The sequence below is a fragment of the Astyanax mexicanus genome, chromosome 16, assembly GCF_023375975.1.
Source record: "Astyanax mexicanus isolate ESR-SI-001 chromosome 16, AstMex3_surface, whole genome shotgun sequence".
NCBI lineage: Eukaryota > Metazoa > Chordata > Actinopteri > Characiformes > Acestrorhamphidae > Astyanax > Astyanax mexicanus.
Genome location: NC_064423.1, coordinates 36,840,141 through 36,861,240, shown reverse-complemented (window position 1 = coordinate 36,861,240; position 21,100 = coordinate 36,840,141). Strand labels below are relative to the sequence as shown.

At 39.2% G+C, this 21,100-nt stretch overlaps 1 protein-coding gene across 8 annotated transcripts in view; it reads left to right on the top strand.

The window, feature by feature from the left end:
- The window catches only part of LOC103032915 (plectin), a 283,581-nt gene extending 262,821 nt beyond the window's left edge, over window positions 1–20,760 (top strand). For 6 of the 8 annotated variants that reach the window (XM_049465597.1, XM_049465593.1, XM_049465595.1 and 3 more), the window contains 6 exons: window positions 1,038–1,210; window positions 1,374–1,448; window positions 1,957–2,050; window positions 2,167–2,240; window positions 11,184–11,310; window positions 12,065–20,760. In XM_049465597.1, coding sequence (XP_049321554.1) covers window positions 1,038–1,210; window positions 1,374–1,448; window positions 1,957–2,050; window positions 2,167–2,240; window positions 11,184–11,310; window positions 12,065–12,253 — 732 coding nt within the window. In that variant the 3' untranslated portion in view covers window positions 12,254–20,760. The remainder of the gene's footprint in view (window positions 1–1,037; window positions 1,211–1,373; window positions 1,449–1,956; window positions 2,051–2,166; window positions 2,241–11,183; window positions 11,311–12,064) is intronic. The other 2 variants (XM_049465598.1, XM_049465600.1) reach the window with 2 other exon arrangements.
- Window positions 20,761–21,100: the final 340 nt, after the last annotated feature.

Below are 21,100 nucleotides of genomic sequence, written 5' to 3'. Positions count from 1 at the left end.
CGATCAGACTTACGTTTTTCGTAAAAACTTTGTAAATGAGCGCTTTTTTGACCATTGAAAATAAATGGGGAGAATTTTGCACGCCCGTGTACGTCACATTTTTTGAGATACCAAGACGAAACCTATAGAGGACCTATAGAACTTATTGAGTTCTTTTCGAAAATATGCTGGACGAAACGTTACGACGTACGTTTTTTGTACAATTGTCGTACGAAGGAATGAATGGGGCCCATCGGAGGATGGCAGCTAGATGGAAGGACGGCAGCTAGATCTCCAGTACTGTGAGTGTATGGAGCAGCTATGGGATAAAACAGCATTAGGTCAAAAGTTTGGACACCCAAGCCAGTTCACCAGCATAGTGAGTGCATGGAGGAGCTATTGGATAAAGCAGCTATTGGTCAAAAGTTTGGACACCCCCGCACGGCCAGAGCAACCTAGTGTGCATAGCCGAGCGATTTTAACACATTTTAATCTCATTTATGCATATACATTACCTAGTAACTACCTAGCAACACCCTAGCAACCACCTAGCAACACCATAGCAACCACCACAGATACCAGCCAGCACTGCAATCACACTTGCAGTTTCTGCAGGAACTGCAATCTAGTTCAATATGTGTATCCTTCTTGTGTGGAGCAAAGCCAAAATAAAAAAAAAAAAGCTATTTAGCTATTTTGAGGTGATTAACACATAGTCTTCACATACTTCACATAGTTTTTGGACTAGCACTATGAGGTTTTTTATGGTTGTTCTCAATGAAGCATGAATGATTGTAAACTTTTTGGAATTATTTTTTTTTCCTAGTATATTTGTCATCCTTATCCTTGACTTGGATGAAGATCAGATCACATTTCATGATAAATTATATGCAGAAACCTATGAAATGCCAGTTTTTGCCATATTTAACATATATTTATAAACTTGGATATGAGCACCCCAGCTATTGTAGTGTATTCAGTATATTGTGCTGCAGCACTGATGATGCTTTAACCCAAATAACATGGTTTCACTTTATAGTTATACTCTCTCTTTACAGGTGGAAGCCTTACACACTCAGCTGGACTCAGTAGAGCAGAGCTACAGTGTAGCGCTGGCGGAGGTGGAGGTGCTGAGGCAGGCTCTGGGGGACGCTCGCTGTGACAGCTCCCGTCTGCATAGAGAGAGCGAGCTAGTGGTGACCAATGTGAACCAGTGGGTGAAGGAGCAAAAGTAAGACCACTTAACAAATATATATGTATATAACCAGTGGGTAATTTCCCCCTCCTGTAGTCTTCAGCTCGTAGCAGCACAAGCTTTAAACTTTTCATACCATACCCTATAATTCACATTTGTACTCTGCACTATAACATCATCTCTGTTCTTCCTCGCTCAGGCAGACAAATGAAAAGCTGGGGATGAAAATCAGAGATCAGAGCAAGAAGATTATACACCTCACCGCTGAAAAAGAGTAAGATCTGCCAATACCTTTATTAAATAAATGTTTACAATTCGTTTATTAATGGTTATTAATTAGGTTGTAAATGCCTCAAAAATCATTAATAATCAGTTATAACACGTACGTTGAAAGGGCAACACTGTAGATGGCTGTGGGTTCACTATTTGGCAAACAACAGGTCATTGTTGCCCTTTCTACGTATGTGTTACAACTGATTATTAATGATTTGTAAGGCATTTACAACATAATTAGTAACCATTAATAAACTAATTGTAAACCATTTATAAACCCTTTATGAAGGTAGTCTTATTTTAAAGTGGTACCGGATTATCTTATCTTATCTTATCTTATCTTACTTACTACTGGTGAGGACAGCTTAACATTTAGACCCCATGACCAATTTTGCAGCACATTTTGATAGTTTGATGTTCATATTTTTTATTAAATTGAGCTCATTATACAGTTAGCGTTGCCAGTTAGCCGTTAACCATTGTGACTAATTTGCTTGGTATTTTTCCAGTCACCTGCAGGAGACGGTGGAGAAGCTGCAGGCGGAGATCAGGAAGCTGAAAGCGGAGCTGGATGAGAGAAGGATGGAGGCTGAGAGATATAAGGTGCATTTACTGAATCTTCCCCCGGATTTACTGCACTGAGCAGATCAGCACACTTACCCACAGTGCTGAGAGGGTCACGCAGGGGTCAGACAAGTTGATTGGTCTGTTTGTTGCAGGTCTTTGAAGAACAGAGCGCAAGTGACCAGAGGAACGCCTCGGCTCAGCTGCACAACCACCAGCCCCCTGCGCCGTGAGTACAAACCCAGCATCATGATTCCGTATATGATTTCACTGAAACAGATACTGATCAGTAAGAGTCTGAGGACACTTTGTAGCCAAACTTTATAAATAATCGCGTGACACACCCAATACCTGGCATTAAATTAATCACAGGGCCATTAAATTCATGGTTATCCGCTTACGATTGTCCTATTTTGTTGCCTAACGTCAGTCGTGGGCTAAAGGGGTTTAAAGCCACTTAAGAAATGAGCTGTGTAGCAGTGGATTTAACTTCTCATAGTTCTCATAGTGCTGGGCGGTATAGCCATTTAGTGTAACGAGCTAACATATCAGAGTGACGGTAGCTCAGCTTTCTGCAGTAAAATGCTGGTCTCGCTCTGTCCTACCTGAAAAGAAATAGAAACGCACTTTATCTGAGGAGCTCCTGTTGCTGTTCCTCACCAGATGAGTGTTTTTTATCCAAATAAAATAGAAAACAACAGCAAACAGCAATTATTCACTCTAAAAAAAAGAAAAATGGAGTTGCGCAATCAATCCAAAGCTCGGAGATCCTGAATACAGGACAAGTGATAAAACTCCCTAAAAGTCTGAATACGAGGTGCAAAAAACTTCAAGAGCAGTAACTATAACCCTTTCCCTGTTCCTCACCAGATGAATGTAGTTATCCAAAAATAAAATAAAATAGAAAACAACAGCAAACAGCTATTATTCACTCAGAAAAGAGAGCAATTTAAATTATGCAATCAATCCAAAGCTCAGAGAGTGAATACGAGTCTGAATACGAGGAGCCAAAAAACTTCAAGAGCAGTAACTATACCCCTTTTAAATATATTAATACTGTAGATTGAAAGATAATTTTGATGCACACTGAAATGAATGTATTTGTTAAATGGAGAGAAAAGGGAATTGTGGCAGATTTTAGTTCTGTAATGCCTCTAATGGTTAGCATATCTCTTTTTAAAGTCTGTTGTTTACATTCTTCAGCTGTTTTCTGCTAATATAGTCACAAATCTATATAAAACCCAGCCATGCAAATAAATAAATTAAATAAAATAATAAAAAATATTGTGATATACCGTGAAACCATCAGAATCTTGGAAAGATACTGAGATATATATTTTTGGTCATACTGCCCAGCTCTATGTTCTCTATAACATTTTATACTTTTGACACTAAGTTCAATAAAATCCTTACAAAAAAGTTCCTTACTATATTAGAAACCCTTTCTCTTAAAGTAGAAACTGTATCATTCTGTTATTCTTTTTTTTCTTTTTTTTCGGATGGTCCATTGAAGATGCCTCATACGTGCTTGACTAACATTTAACTGTATGTCGATTAAACACAACTTTACTGTAAGATTAATTTAAATGATGCCCCAAAACCTAATCTTAATCATGATTCAACCCAAAAACCTTAACTCTAGCCTAAATCTTAACCTTTAACCTTAAATTCAACCCTAAAATGTTAAGATTATAGTTGAACATAGGGTTACATTCAACAGGGAATCAGTTCAATTTCTTTAGAGTTCAGTTGCCTTTTACAGATATACTTAAACTATCCAAGTGTTACTGAAACAGTTAATTTTTTTATTTAATAACCTTAATTTTAGAAGAAGATGTGAGTAAACAGGCATACCAATGCTTCTGTCCATATAGTGTGTGTTATTGCTTAATACCTTACAATGTCTTTCACTGCAAACATTCAGATAAGCAATCAAATTCCAAATATCAGAACATTTACTGGAATAAGCGTAACCTATTCCCCATAATGAAAGACGCTATGCTCCTCCTGAACCGTGGAGCTGCTGTACCGGTCTGTGACACATCATCCATAAGAATTCTCCATCTCCCCCTAACGCCCCTCACCCCACCATCCCACCTCCTCCTCCTTCCTCCTCCTCACCCACTCTCTTTCTAAGTGATAACCAGGATGGCCTAATGAGATGAGATGGGGATGATATTTCTATCAGCGCTGGTGAAAAGGTGTGCGGTAGTTAGAGTGGGTCTCGGTGTCGCTGTTAGCCGGCTCACCGTAAGGCCTGTCCTCCGGATGCTGCGGCTCCGCGGGTGCAGGCTTATCTTCTCTAATAGGGTGTGATATGATTTTCCGATGGGAAATTGTAATGGGAAAGTTTGGAGGAACTTTCTTTCCGGCTCAGCAGGAGGCAGCGTGGAGAATCAGACAGGCTGTGCCCACTTTACACTCTGTATTTGTTCTTATGACCCGCTGCCAGGCTTTAAGGCTTCTGCAGCCGAAGCTTCTTCTCTTTCTCTACTTTTCTCTGCTGTGATCTGTCATCTGTCAGAAATATTCCTTAAGAACCCTCGCTGTGTGTGGGTGAGCATTATCCTGCTGGAAAATTCCAGTTAAAAGCCTGATATAAAAGGAAACACATGCAACAGCACAAAGTGTTGTATCAGGTGAAATTACTACCCGTAATGCGGTGGTGAAAATGTATTTAAGACTGTGTAAGATGTTAGCTGTGAAAGCACTAGACATTTTGATAGCTAACGTACCTATATTAACCTAAACATTACAAAATATACTATAGTAGACATTCACACAGGCAGTATGTTTTATTTTTTTTATTTTAGGGAATTCTACTAAAATATGTCTTAATTTGAAATGTAAATGTTAAAAGTATTAGTATTAACAATATTACTTTAAAATTGACCATGGTTTCGTTTAAAAATGTATCAATTTCTTCTATTGTGGCGAAGTTTAGTTTTAATTATATTTCTGAGAGGGAAATGTATAAGTACTCAGTCTTTAAAATGCATGTAAATTGCCTTAAGTCACATTTTTTTTCTCTATTTTATTTGTTTATTTATTAGTGTTTGCTTCTTTTAGTATTAATTTTTCCCTTTGTATTGCTCTCTTGAATTGCCTCTGTAACCCTGTTTGCCAGGTTTGTCTCTTTCCTGGCAAACTGGGCTTGTTTGATAGGCACAAGAGATAAAAAGGATGAGGTGTGTGTTTTTTGGGCTACTTGGGCTACTAAAATGTACTGTGTTTGGAACATATGTGGCATTGTTAAGCCAGGCGGACACTGTGCGATTTTAGCCCGATTTTAAGCCCGATCTGGTCGGATGCGACTGAATTTCATGATCGGGCCGAATTTTAGCTTGATCGTGCGTCGTTTGTCGTGCAGTGTGAGAGGGGAAGCGATGTCCGATTAATTGCCCATAGGAGCTGCCGAATGAGCAGTCGGACGCGACCAGGGATTTCTGACATGCCAGAAATTTTGGTCGCTTGTCTCACAGTGTGAGCTGTTTTGCGGGCCGATTTCTTAACGTCACGACCTGTTTTCCCAAAAATCTGCACAGTAACTATAAATTATTATTAGTCATATTTATTTCTGTCAGTTATAAGGATTTATATTTATGTTCGATACACAGACTTATAGCTTAATATAGCAGACACAGGCATTCTGCTGTTTAAGAATTTCAACAGATGCTTATTCTCAGTCAATAGCTGGAGTTTTTGAAAAGAAAAATTAAAAAAGAAAATAACTTTGACAAACATAAATTTATTTTATTTCACTTTGCTATTATATCTGAAAAATAAAGCACATTGTCAACATCTGGTGCTGCCCGTCAATTATATAAAACTTAAAACATGCACAGAAATATAAAGCTATATTTTATAATTTGTTTCTTTTCGCCAGTGCAAATTTATTAAAATTATAAATATGTTAATTTATTAATTAAAATCTCGTCCAGTGCTCCAGAATATTAGCCACGCAAAGCCAGCTTAGCGCAGCGCGTGGCATTGCGCGCGGCATTGCGCGCAGAATAACCTCTGTCTTCTAAAATAAACGTTTTAATAAATAAGGTCGGAGAAGTGTAGTAAAATTAATGCTATTAAACTTACTAAAGCTAATAAATGTACTGATAATTAATCAAGATAAATCGGACAAAATGCGCTGCGCCTCTTTCTCGCTCTCTTTTGCAGCGCGGAGCTGAATTCAGCGCGAGGCTACAGATAATATGAAACTCAGTTCAGTTGAATAAAAATAAGTAAGGGCCTGTAAGTACAAGCAAAGGACCTGTAAGTAAATATAGTCAAATATAAAGAATAGTTTGAGGTTTTGGTGAGCTGTTTTCATGATTTGAAACTGAAACTAACTGAAACTTTGAATATTCTGCAGAAAGCCTGGGTTATTTTAAACGAATTTTTAATGAGTTTATATTTTATATTTATTCATTTTATTTTTTTTTCTTCTTTTATTAATCAAATCATTAAATATATATCTTCATAAGATATTATATTTTTTTACCTTTTATGTAAATTTTTATGATCTTTTTAAAAGGTCCTATTTTTCCTTTTTTACGTATAGATTTTATTCGTCTATAATAAATGTCAGTTTTTATTTCTATTTTTTATATATTTTTTTAATCCCTTTTAAACTGTTAATGCTCAGCGGCACTGTAAATGAGGGTCCCTATCCAGTGTGAATAATCGATTGCTTGTTTAATATTCAGTGTTGCAAAACCAGTTTTTACATAAACAATAAACAGAATAAAAAATAAAATCATTTTATTTTATTTAAGCTGCTGGTGTTTCTTTTGCAGCCTGACGCGCAGTCATTTTTCTATGCGCTCTCCTTCTGTAAAACGGACAACCCGTAGAGTCCACGTCGCCTCAGCCACCTGCGAGTCCATGTACGTCTCTTCCGTGGACTTTCAGCGCACAACAGGGCACAAATAAGCAAAGAAGCGCTTTCTTTTGCAAGGCGACATGTTGTGTTGAAGCGAGAGTTTGTACGCAAAGAAAGCTCCGCCTACGGGCTGCGTTTAGACGTGCAGTGTAAGCTCCCCCGTCGCAGCAGGTCAGTCGGACCGTACAGTGTGTGCAGATGAATCGCAGGCGTTGTTCATACACGACAAACGATTCAAACGTGCAGTGTGAGCTCTCCAGAACGCATCCGATTAAAAATCGCACAGTGTCCGCCTGGCTTTAGATATTGGTCTAGTCGCTTCAGAGACAACAGAAGCACTCTATGTGGGACTTAAAAGCTGAAATATGTTTAAATGTGTAATGCGCTGTTGTACAGTGAGTATAGGTGTTATCTTGTCCCATATCTGGTGTGTTTACATTTTTGGAGACACGGAGAGTGAGCTCAGTGTATGAGCCCATTACCCCAAGAACCATCCTGCTTCTTTCCGCCCAATGATTTTCCACCTTTCAAAGTCCGGCAACCCGGAGTTTATTGTAGGGGCGTGTCTAGCAGTCTGCAATCTCTCACCAAGAGGTACACTAACCAAAAGTAGCCTCTGGGGGCCTTTTCTAGGGCAGCGTGATAAGCATTTTTATGGCAAGTCTGACCTTATCTGTCATAATTTGCATACCTGCCTAAAACTGCATGCATAAATGTTGCAGAAATTTCAGAACGAGTGTATCGGTATATTGCTCATTTATTGGTTATCGGAATGTAATTCATTGGGCATTCTTTTGATATCATTTTTCTATATGAAACAATTAGATTTGGTTTCGTTTGAGCTCAAGAGCATGATTTACCCAATTAATCTGTTTCCTGTGAATAAATTATATTATTTCTAGAAGTCTAGACTCTGGAGTTTAAAAGCCTTAAAATGTTTAATAAATTACATTTTGCTTTTTAATCAAATAAAATGAACTTAACAACATTTAAGATAATCATTAGCAGCTGTAGATTCTAGATTCTGATTTCTAGTCCTGTACAGAGAAAGTTCAACCAGATTCTTTTCCACTTCACTTTCATAGTGATGCGTAGACTTTAGATTTTAGAAAACGAAGGACGTTACCGATATTACTGACATTACAGACAACACACAGTAACAATGGATACAGGCCCGCAGTCCTGAATGGGATCGGCAGCGGCGTATTGTGCGTCTGAGAGGTAAACCTCATATCGCTTTCAGTTTCTTCACGAGCGTCGTCGGGTCGGAGGTTTTATCACCGTGTTCCGGAGCTGCGGGCTCTCTGTTCCTAATGCAGCCGTTTTTAAAGAGAAATAAAAGAACATTGCTTTTGGTGAGACGCGCTCTCTTTCTGAAAGCTCGCTATTCATTAGCACTTTGCCGTTTCCGGTTCAGTTGGCGCGGCGTCCTCTGACTGATAGAAAGCCTGCCATGTTTATTTGGATATCAGGGAATGAAATATTCATATCGTACGCTTTTCCGAGCAGAAGTTATCTGGATGCGGCGTAAATGGTACTCGGGATTAGATTTTCACAGCAGATTGCTGTTATTAAAGCGAGGGGAGGGAGGAGAGATCTTCCTGGGAGGCAATCTATTTCTTTTCACGCAGGGCTGGAGCGGCCGGACGGCTTTTAATGCACTGGAGCAAAAGTGCTTTGGTCCGCAACCTTTCACGCATTCACCTCCTTTATGCGATTGAATACTTAATAACTCTGACTTCCCTGTCGGGCCTCGCCCCGCTGAGGGACGGGACGCGCGCAGGACGCTCGCCCGTACGTCCCGCTGTGTCCTGCTTCTCCTCTTTATCTGACTTGAAACGATGCTAAAAATCACCTTGAGTACCGAAAAGGTTAATTCACTACCTCTGTCTGTACAATCTTACAATCTTACTAGGTTTCTCTCGTTTATTGTCTCTTTCACTTGGTTTTTAATACTCTTTCTCTTGTTCTTCTGTTTCTATTCATCCTCTCGTTCTTTATGCACTTTATTATTCCTTTTTCTCATCTTTCTTTTGGTTAGCTTATTTTTTCAGTTATTTATTATCGTTCTTTCTTTGTTTTCTTTCGGTATCTCTCTTTTCAAATTTTGGTTCTTTTCTCTTTTATGTGGTTTTTCACTCTTTCTCTCTTTCTATTGTTTAGTTCCTTCTGTTTTTATGCATCCTCTCATACTTAATGTATTTTCTCCATTGTCATTGATCTTTACCTTCATATTTCTCTTGCTCTCCCATTTTAAATAACAGTCTTTCTTTTTTTATTCTCTCATATTTTTATGTGTTTGTTTATTTACTTGTATCTTTCTTTTTTTATTCACTCTCATACATCTCTTTCTATGTTTATCTCATTTTTTGCCCTTTTCTCTTTTATATTGACTACTTTCCATTAATCTTTTCATTCTTTCTTTCTTTTGTTCTCTTTTAAAATTGCCTATTATTTCTCTTTCTGTTAATTTCTCCCTTGCTACCCTTTTCTGTTCTTATCTTTTTCTTTATGCTGCTGTATTCCTTTGGTATCAGTTTCTTTTTCCCCTCTGTCTTTCATGTTTTTCCCTTTTCATTCCTCATTCTTTTTGCTCCTGCTCTTTCACACTATCCTTATAGCATATTACTCCTTGGGTCTTTCTCTGTTGCTTTCTGTTTTTTTCATTCTCTTTCTTTATTTTCTTGGGTCTTTCTTTTTATATCTGTCTTTCCCCATTTCTCTGTCTTTGTCCTTTTCTTTTTTCTTATTCCTATTATTCTTCCCCCTTTTTTTCTTTCAGTTTTTTATTTTTCTTTTTTTTTGTACTTTTTTCTCTAGAATCTGATTCCTTGTAGTTTCTCTCTCTGTTCCTTTTTCTCTCTTCTTCTTTTTAGTCCCTCTCATTCTCTTACTTTTCCTTTTGTCATTTCTCCGTATTTTTTTCTTTCTTTTTCTCTACTTGCCTTTCTTTCTTTCTTTTCTCCAATTCCTTAGTTACAACTCGATGTATCTTTTTCCTCTTTCTTTTCGTTACTGTCTTCATCTCTTTCTGTCTTGTTTGCTCTCGCTCTCTCTCTCTCTCTCTCTCTCTCTCTCTCTCAGTGTCTCTGTGTTATGTGCGTGGTGCTCGTTAGTGCGTGTGCTGCTCGGTGTCGGTGTGACCGGCTGTAATTGTGAGCATGCTCGTTTGCCGTCTCTGCGCGATGTGGCGATTGTTATTTATTCTCCTCAGGGCCGCTGCACATTAAAATGATTGACTCATTTCGTTCGGGGCACATTTATCAAGCTTTATTTGATAAGCTCGCCTCCCTAGGTATCCCCAGCCGCCTCATTCTCTCGCTCAAAAGTTCTAATGTGCAGCGCTGCGGATTGTTATTCATACTTCTGATTGCTTCCGCGGCTAATTCTGCGCGTGTGAATAATTTTGCATGCGAGAAGCTGTTTATCCCAGCGGAATTAACCGGCACAAAAGGGTACGCATTAGCCAGGCTGCCGGAGTACCCAACAAGGCCATTGCGTATGCAAAGCTGCCAGATAGGACGACAAGTTCGGAAACAAGACGCTGCGACCGTTTAGGGTTTTCTCAGTGTGTTTCTATCTCTCTCGCCCTCTCCCTCTTTCTCTCTTTTAAACGAGGGGGGGAATTTACATGCGGCCGGGAGCTTCAGGGCTGAAGAAAATTATGCTTAGTTTTGTTAATAAGCTGAATTTTCCCTTCCGAGAGGAGAAATCCTGATGAGCAGCTTGTGCTGAGAGAGCTCATTAAACCTACAGAAGCTGGAGCAGATCTCTGATAGTGGCCTTTGACCTTCTCCGCTTGCACCCAGCACTGATCTGGCCTTGTCTGCTCTCAGAGATGCTCTCAGACTGCATTATGGTGTGGTGTGTGTGGTAGAGAGGAAGACCAGGTTAGGAGAGAAAAGGAGGCAGTCATGAGAAACCAACTGTTCATGTCCCATTACTTTTACCAGGTCCAATAGAAACTAAACAACACTGCACTTACCTGTGGAGTATGCATGTGATATCATACCATAGAATCCATGTTGCACCACCTGAGCAACCCACATCTATACCATGGTATCCATGTAGCTGTTGTTTAGTTCATCCTCTCTTACTTAATGCATTTTCTCCATTATAATGGACCATTTAGTTTATCGCTTTCACTGTCTTTTTGTTATATATATTTATATTGACCACTGTCCATTAATCTTCTCATTCTTTCTTTCTCTCTTTATTATTGTCTCTTATTCTCTCCTTCTTTTACCACCTTAGCAACTAATAGCTATACCATAGAATCTATTAATTCTACAGAAGCTGTAGTAGACCTTCTCCACTTGCACCCAGCAGTGATCTGGCCTTGCATTACAGGGTGGTAGAGAGGAAGAGCAGTCTAGGAGAGGAGGCAGCCAGTTGTGGAAGAGATGACAGGACAGGAAAGGTTAGGCCAACGTGAAGCTTAATGTTGGTTAATGCTTAATGTGTAGGAATGGGCAGCAGTCCATTAATAACTGAGTTTATGAGCTTGAGGTGTTTTATTTTTATAAAAGGTGGAGGTTATCTGGACCTCTGAGCCCTTTCAAAAAATAACCATATACAATATTAAGTATTTCTCTATTTGGGGAGATTGGAACAGCTTTTTACATACAAACTAAATTAGGACTTAGAGTACCAGTCAAATGTTTGGACACACCTCTTTCCATTCAGAAGTTTTTAATTAAAGCTATACATAAACAAATGCAGAATTATTTATTAAACAAATTGTTAAAAAAAAGTGTTAAACAAACAAGAATATGGTTTATGTTTTAGTTTCTTATAAGTAGCACCTCTTGTTTAGGTTAGACAGATTTGCACATCTTGGCTGAAGTTCCTCAGTCACCTAGAATTCAGGCTTTCAGTTAACAGCTGTGCTGAACTCGTCAAGAATTAATTACTTGAGTTTCTTGCCTCTTAATAAAGTGTTTGAGAGCATCAGTTGTAAAGTAGTGAAGAGGTAGAGTTACAGGTATACAGTGAATAGACCTATTTGAGTAATGATCTAATCTGTATTATGAGAAGCAGAAACTACTCAACTAAATAAAGAAAAAAATACTTTAAGAAATGAAGGTCAGTCAGTCTATGAGATTTTAAGGACTTTAAAAGTATCCTCAATAATCTGGAAGACTTCAATATTCATTTAATTTATATTGTTCTAGATTGGCCTCCAGAGGAGTCTTCAGTCCTCAGAGGGAGAACTGCAGCAAGAAGAAGCCTCTTGCCATCAACCAGTACCTCAGTTAATACATGCGTATCTACCAGTGCCTGAGACCTCGTTCGCTGCAGAGGTGGACCGCAGAGTCAGACGAAGGAAGCTGGAGAGGAGACCCCTCCGCCGTCGTACGTAGAAGTCATTTCTGGATTTCTCTGAAATGCATTGGACAGTTCTGGTCAGATTCCGCCAGTCACAATCATTACCTCACACTGCTCTGTCTACTGTGGGTGGTAATGCCTAGTATGATGAAATGCCTCATCCACCTGCACCCACTATCAGACTTCACTCAAACCCCCACCATTCATGTTGCCTTGCTATGAGCACACTGGTCTGTGTTCTGTCTCACTTACAAGATAACACCTCACAACTTATACATGTGTGGATGATCCCAAACCATCCCCTGATGTTCTTGAAGATTTCATGATCAATTTACACACTGCTGTTCCATGACTTTTGGCATGTCATGTACAGGTACAACATTTTTTACATGTTTCTTAAAACACTTAAAACACTGGAAATCAAGTTCTTTTTTACGTTCATTATTACATTCTTATTATTTATTAGAGCCTGTTAAACTTGAATGTTCTTACAGAGCCATGAGTTTTTTAAATGTGTAATTTTGGTTTAACATGTATGTGTTTATTTATTTATTTTCTTTATTGACTCAATGACAGTGAATATTGTTTTCCCTGAACCTTGTTTTGTTTCAAGGTAAGTAAAGGTTTAAACAGTCAAAAAAGTTTGCGTGCCGGCTTTTGGCATTAGTTTTCATGTGATTCTTTGTGTAGTTTTAATGAAGTGTGTTTTTGAACATTACCAGTCAAAGATTTGGGGACACCACTTTTTATTCTACTTTGTAGGTTACCATTAAGAATACTAGAGGATATGAACTATGAAGGAACTCATATTGAATTATGCAGTAAAGTAAACGTGTAAACAAACCACAGTATGTTTTATACTGTATATTCTTTAAAGTAGCAGTGTGGTCTTTGATGCCAGATTTGCCCACTCTTGAAATTCTCTTATTTAGAGGTCTTAGAGTTTATCCTTTTTCCTCACTATGTTCTCTAATTAATTCCAAACTCACCTTAAAATCATTCCAAACTTATCCCTGATGCTATCTCATCCCAATCTCTTCCCAGACTCTCCCCAAACTCACCCTGAGTCTCTTTAAAGACTTTACCTCAGACTCAACCCAAACCTACCACAGACTTTGTCCCAGACTTCACCCCAGACTCAACCCAAACCTACCTCAGACTTCACCCCAGAGTGCGTCCCAGACTTCACCCCAGACTCAACCCAAACCTACCCCAGACTTCACCCCAGAGTGTGTCCCAGACTTCACCCCAAACTTAACCCAAACCTACCCCAGAGTGTGTCCCAGACTTCACCCCAGACTCAACCCCACCCTTCCCCAGACTGTATCCCAGACTCAACCCAAACCTACCCGGGACTGTGTACCAGACTTCACCCCAGACTGTATCCCAGACTTCACCCCAGACTCAACCCAAACCTACCCCAAACTTCACCCCAGACTGTGTCCCAGACTTCACCCCAAACTCAACCCAAACCTATCCCAGACTGTGTCCCAGACTTCACCCCAGACTGTGTCCCAGACTTCACCCCAGACTCAACCCAAACCTAGCCCAGACTTTCTGCAGACTTTGTCCCAGACTTCGTCCCAGACTTCACCCCAAACATACCCTAGACTGTGTCCTAGACTCACCCCAGACATTGACCCAGACTTCACCCAGACTCATTTTTTTTGTTTAGCACATAAAATAAATGAAACGTATTAGAAGGTGTATCCAAACTTTTTACTGGTATTAAATGTGTCTCTTACATTTCTCACAGACCTTTATTGGTTCTGAATTTTGTACTAAGCGTAATATGCACTGCATCGATCTACACTGCTTCTGTTCTGTTTAGCTTACTTAGACATAAATCAATGATCGCATATGAAAAAAGGCTTTGTTTTGTTCATTTACTCAAATACAGCGGTATATTTGTGGCTCGGAGCAATTCACAATTGATGTTCAGATCAATTCACGTATTTTATTGGTTCAGTTCTCATGTCTCAGTCATAAAACTGTGTGGAAATGATAAAAACATTAAAACGCTGCCGCTAACTGTGCTAACCATGCCGATTCCTGTGTTACGCAGTGCGTTACGGAGTGCGCGAAGTGGCCGCTCTTTGCCTCCCCGAGCGCTCCCGGGCAGCGAAAGCGAGCCCCAGCCGCACGACGGGATGAAGCGCGCGAGGCTTAATCCGGGCCTTACAGGACGAGGAGACCGTCTCGCTCCGCTCAGGCAAAATCAATAGGCTACATTCTCCCTAGCACAGCAGTCAATACCCAACACTTAAGGTGTCTGTGAAAACTAAAGAAAGCCAATAATTGTTATTAATGCCCTGAATTTCCCCAAGCACAGCTTTTAAAGGTAATTCCGACGTAACCCGCGTTCCTTTACTCCGCCAGCGCCGTCCATCAGCCCGTGAGTAATAACGATATGCAAAGAGACACACTTTCACATTCAATTAAAGGGGGGATGAAGAAAAGTCGCCTGTCTGCTTAGTGGTAAATACTATTGTGCAGTTTGTGAAGCATTTTTAACCTTACAGTGTCATTCTATATGTATTTTATGTCTATAAGTGTTTATCTGTTTTCGCAGATTAACTCTTAATATTCATTTAAACATAGGGAGAGATATTGATCAACACATCATGTCGGGGTGGTATGTGATCAACCAAAAATAAATATTTAGCCAGAATTTGAATATCGAGTAACAAACAAATTGTCTTTAGCATATTTTTATTTATTTAATGCATTTTGTCTTGCTTTGTGAAGGAAAAATAGACCAAGAAAGTCCAAGAAAGTGCAACTGGCCATGCACTCTCTGGGTGGTTATATGGCGCTCTCTCTCCCCCAGCGTGTTTGGTGTGTTCCTCAGCCTAGCGTTAAAAGGTGGCTTTTTCAATCCGCTAGTGCTGCAGTTAGCGGCTAATGCTAATGCTAATGCTGCTGCACCCAGCCTTAGTGCTGGAGAAACTTCACTGAAAACTCACCCTTATGCAAAATATCAGCAATCTAAGCTTACTGTTAAAAAATGGAAGCACTTTACTCACCAAAATAAACAGTTTTCAGGACGGAAATCAGTGTAGCCTAATGTGTAGATTAAGGAAATATCTTTTTTAAGAATTACAATTTGGTGTACGTAGACGCTTCCTCCAGCTTCCACATTAAAAGAGAAACATGGCGACACCCTTGTTCACTTTGATGTAGGCATCCTTACTAGCGTCGCTTAATGCACCATATAATCCGGTGCACCTTATATATAAAAATAGACCAGAAAAAAACAATCATTGATAGTATACCTTATAATCCGGTGTGCCTTATAGTCTGAAGAAAAGCTACTAATACTAAAGATACTAGTATCTAACATATATCAAGATGGTTGTCCTTTACTTGTATAATTATAATACTGCTGTTTAGTTAGGACTGATATGGTTTAAATGTTGTGTTAAGTGCTGGATGGCGTTGCTAGAGTTAGGTTAGGTTGCGTGTGTGTGTGTTGCAGAGTACTGTTTGAAGAGCTTTGGTCAGAGTGCCATTATTGTGCAATATTTGCACTCCTAGAACATCTCTCAGCCAATCACATTGCATGGTCAGAACTGCCAGTGGTATAAATCAAAATCTACCTGAAGAGACTCAGAATAAAGCACCTATTCTGAACATCATGTTCATCAAATTGTGATTTGTCCTTAATAAGGCCGTTCATGCAAGACAACTCTACACAGATCAAGCATAACATTATGACCACCTCCTTGTTTTAGTAGATAAGATCCTGACAATTTGGTCATGCTGATTGTCTCACTCGATCAGGTTGATTTGCTGGCTTGTAACATGGGGGACTATAGGGTAGTTCAGGGAAGTACAGGGAGAGAAGGGTAATTTAGGATAGTGTAGGGAAGTACAGAGCGGTATAGGTTATTATAGAGTAGGTATAGGGCAGCATAACATAGTTAGGGGTAGGGTAGTATTGGGAGATATATGGTAGTGTAGGGAGTATAGGGTGGTATTGGGTACAGTAGGGTAATATATGAGATGCATAATATATGGAGTACATGGTGGTATTTGGTCTAAGCTTAAAAATGTAAGTAAAAAAAATAAAATATAGAGAAATATAGGTTTGTGTGGAGTATTATAGGGTATCATAATGTATTAAAGTGGAGTATATGGAGATATATAGTATAAATAAAGTATATGGGAGTGTAGATAGTAGATTTTATATATGGAATAAGTATATGGGAGTATAGGGTAGTATTGGGTATAGTAGGGTAATATATGGGATTGTGTATAATATATGGAGTACATGGTGATATTGGGTCTAAGCTTACTGGTAAAAATATAAAATAAAGAGAAATATAGGTTTGTGTGGAGTATTATAGGGTATCATAATACATTAAAGTGGTGTATATATGGAGATATATGGTCATATAGGGTGTACAGTGTAGTATTGGGTGTATTAGGATAATAAGATAATATATGGGAGTGTAGCTAGTAGATCTTATATATGGAGTATATACTGGTATTGGATAGTAGAGGTATATGGGAGTATAGAGAACTGTAGGTGTATTATAAGGTTGTATAGGGTAGTATATCGAACATGTGGATTATAAGGTCGTATTGGATGTATACAGAATATAGGGTAGCGTAGGGATACAGGGCATCGTGGGGTAGTATAGGGAGAATATTGTAATATAAGCAGTGTGTGGTATTATAAGGGAGTATAGGGCATTGTAGGGTAATATAAGGGCTGTGTAAAATATTTAGTAGAGACGGTTCAGGGGTGTATGTTGTTATAGGGTAGTAGTATAGAGAAGTATATGTTTGTATGGGGTCTTGTAGGGTTGTCTAGACTATGGTATTGCATAAGAGATTAAAACATAAAATCTTAACCAGGTTGAAACCAGACTGGTTGGTAGGTAGTCAGTTTTCCTACAGTACGTCGCTATAAAATCATGTTTCACTCACGGATATTGCATACCAGATACGTGATCATAAAACCGTAGTTGGAATCAGAGAGAGCACAATTGGCCACGCTTTCTCTGGGTGGGTAGATGGTGTTCTCCCCTTATCTCTTCAACAGTGAGTTGCTGAATTGTCATGTATCGAAAAGGGCATTTGCTCATCCTCACCCCACGTCATATGGACGATCGGGGAGAAAATGGCCTACAAATAGAGAGAGAATGGATAAATATGTTCTCCTTGGTGAATTGTACTGAATGTCTCTAACTGTGAGAGAGCACAAAATGACTCAGAATGCTAAAATTCCTCGTAATGAATCAGGAGCAGTAGCTTTTACTTTAAGCCACGGGAAGAAGCCGCTGAACGTTACATTTACGCTGCGACGAGCAGGTGATTTAACGGCCGCAGGTGATTTAACGGCCGCGGAGGGGGCGCCGCGGGAACGTTCTCTTAAATTCCATCAAGCGGAAAGCCGAGGCCGGCGGGGACCGAGGGGACGCGTGAGATCAGGACGGGCTCCGGTTATATTCCCACCGATACAGACGTAGCCACGGGATGTAATTGGTTCCCAGAAGACTGTTCATTACGCAGAGTAAGAGAGGCAGCAGAGAGAGGAGCGCGGATGGACGAGAAGAACGCCGCATTCCTCTCATTGTCTTTATCGGAACACCGTCACACGGCTCAGGGTAATTAAAAGTGCAGCCGATGCCGCGCTTTTCTTCATCGATCTCATTTGGGCCGTTGTTAGGTTTGTAACGGCAGCAGGCCGCGTGCCTGAGCGCTCTGTAAAAGTCATAGCTACCCCAGAGCTTTGAGCAGATAACCATATATGGCTTCTGTGCTTACGTAGACAGGTCTGTGACCAATGTGTTATTTGCAGATAATTGATAAAACTGTGTTGAAATCACAGCTAGTTTACAGACAATAATTTAGTTAGGTATTTAAACATGATTACATTAGAGGGGGTGCTGTAAGGTAAGGTATTAGTAGGTATTACTACACAAAAACTACAGTAATTGTGTAGGGTAAAATGATGTTCTATTGTGTGTTGTTATGCATAAACAGAAGCAGCAGGAATCTCAGTCATAGTTTATTGTGCTGGATTATAGGGTATAATGGGGGAATATAGGGTAGTTTAGGGAAGGTTTGGGCAGTATAGATTATTGTAGAGTAGGTATAGGGTATTATAACATATTAAGGGGGAGTATAAGGTAGGGTAGTATTGGGAGATATATGTAATGTATAGTATAGGGTAGTATTTTGTAAAGTAGGGTAATAAATGGGTTAGTAGTAAATGTATATGTAGAATATGGTGATATTGGGTAGTAGACATAAGAAGAGAAGTATAGATTTGCGTGTAATATAATAGGGTATAATAATATAATAGGGTAGTATAAGGTATAGAGTATTAAAGAGTAGTGTAGGGAGATATATGGTAATATATGGAGTATTGGGTGTATGACAGTAATAGGATTATGTATCAGAGTGTAGATAATAGAGCTAATATAGGGAGTATATGCTGGTGATTGGTACTAGAGGGAGTATAGAGAAGTATAAGTGCATTTAAGGTTATTTGATGTGTCTATGTAGTATTAGGTAGTATGGGATGTATACGGAATATATAGGGTACTATAATGATACAGGGTATCATAGGATAGTATAGGGAGAATACTGTAATATAAGGAGTATGGGGTATAATAAGGCAGTGTAGGCGATTATAGAGTAGTATAAGGGGGGGTTGGGTAATATAGGGGAGAGTAGGTAGTAGAGAGTTTAGGGCTTATATGGGCTTATAGGGGAGTATAGAGAAGTATATGTTTGTATGGGGCATCATAGACTATTAAATGGAAGTATATGGTGTATTAGGTAGTATTGAAAGTATAAGGAATATAAGGTAGTATAGGTATAGAGGATATCATGGGATAGTTTAGGGACAATCTACTACTTATATGAAGTAGTATGAGTATGAGTGGGTAATATAGGGGATAATAAGTAGTAAGGAACATTTAGGGGGTATAGTAGTATTTAGATTAATGGGTAGTATAGGGTAGTATAGAGAAGTAGAGTGTTGGGTGGATTTGGAGCTATATGGAATATATATGATTTTAGAATGATATAGGGTGTCACGGGGTAGTGTAGTATAGTATAGGGAGCATACTGTGATATTGTGTAGGGGAGTATAGGGTAGTATAAGGGTAGTTGGGTGATACAGGGGAAAGAAGGTAGTGTTGGGTAGTATTTGGATTATAGGGTAGTAAAGGGGCTAAGAATAGAAAGTATACGGTATAGCATACAGGGCAATATAGAGTAGAGTGAGGTGGTAATGTTTGGTGTAAGAGTAATAGCAGGTCATGGTTGAATATATGCTGTATGTCAAGCAATAAGAATGAAACTAATGGAATAGCTGGAGGTGAGTATGGCTTGATTGGTAGAAACATTTTTTAGATCAATCTTTCTTTCTCATTCTTGCAATCTTTGAACTTTTTGCCTTTGTTTTGTACGTGCATTTTTAAAATTCTCCAAATGTTGGACCATCTCTTAATCTAAAAACGCACGCCACGATCCCCCAGCGAGAAGAACAATACGTCCGCGGCGAACCGCACCGCGAACTCAACCCCCGGAGTACGGTTCCGCTTTAAATCCGGTCTCTCCCGTCCCCGCCGACACCCCGGCCGATTTAATTCCCTTCATCATCACAAAGACCTTTGGCAGAAATCTCCCGTAAAGCTGACCGCAGGCTCCGTCACTCGGCCGGGGGATTTTAAAATGTCAGCCAATACCGCAGATTTGCCCCAATTAAGTGAGCGCGGAGGACGGATCCGCCCGCGTAAGACCGTCCTCGGCAGGAGAACCTTCACGCGTATTAGCAGACCAGTCATTAAACAGAGGAAATCGAGGCCTAGTGACCGTCCCTGACCCACAGATGCTCATTTTGTTGTTTTAATCTAGTCAGAAAATGCATTTCCCACAAGAATGATGATATCATAATACCGTGATTCTGTGATACTCTATATATTACAATTAGTGGTGTCAGTGGTAAAAAAAAAAAAAAAATGTGATTAATCACAACAAATATCTGTGTTTAACTGCGATTAATTGCATTAGTATTTATTCAGACGCCAATTTTTATAGTGGATATTTATAGGTAAATAAAAGAATGAATGTGAGAAATAAAGCACTCTGATCGAGTCTGAGTTGGAAGTTCAGACCACGCCGTTCAATCGTTTAGCCAGAAAACAAATCAGTGCGAAGGGCAGGGGCGGGGCAGATTACGGCAGAAGTAGGAGTCAAACTTGGTGCCTTAATTAACTTGTGTTAAAAAATGGTAACGTGTTACTGATTCCAAATTAACAGCGTGCGTTAATGTTGACAGCTCTGCTTACAATACCATTCTGTACTGCGATACATCATGGCATCTCACGGTTACTGAAAAGGATAAAATACTCTAAAATAAAACACTGAAATACTTCAGAGAATTTAACAGCCAATATCCTTGACCCTATATGATCCCATTTGATGGTAGTGCCAATGAAAGAGTAATGAAGCGGTAAATGTAGTAATTCAAATTTGGGGGGTGGTTCTTAAAGACCCTTTTTTTATATATTTTTTTTAATATATATTGATATTTGATGTTGTGTATGTATCAATAATGTTTAGCAAATGAAAATAAATATGATCTAATCCCAATATCAATATTTGGTCACATCTATAGTGGACACTAATTCATTTTTTGAGTCACCACTAAAGGACACGTTTTTCTGGACAAGCTGAGCGTTACAGAACTGTTACTGAAAGTTAAAAAAAAATGGTGCAGATTGTTTCAGGAGAAAATGTACTCTCAGTAGTAAATGGTGCTTGTTGCGTTTGATTTTGGTCATGCTGATTGTGTCATGTGGTCAGGTTAATTCGCAGGTTTGTAGACAAATGCTAACTGTACACTAGACGACTTGGAA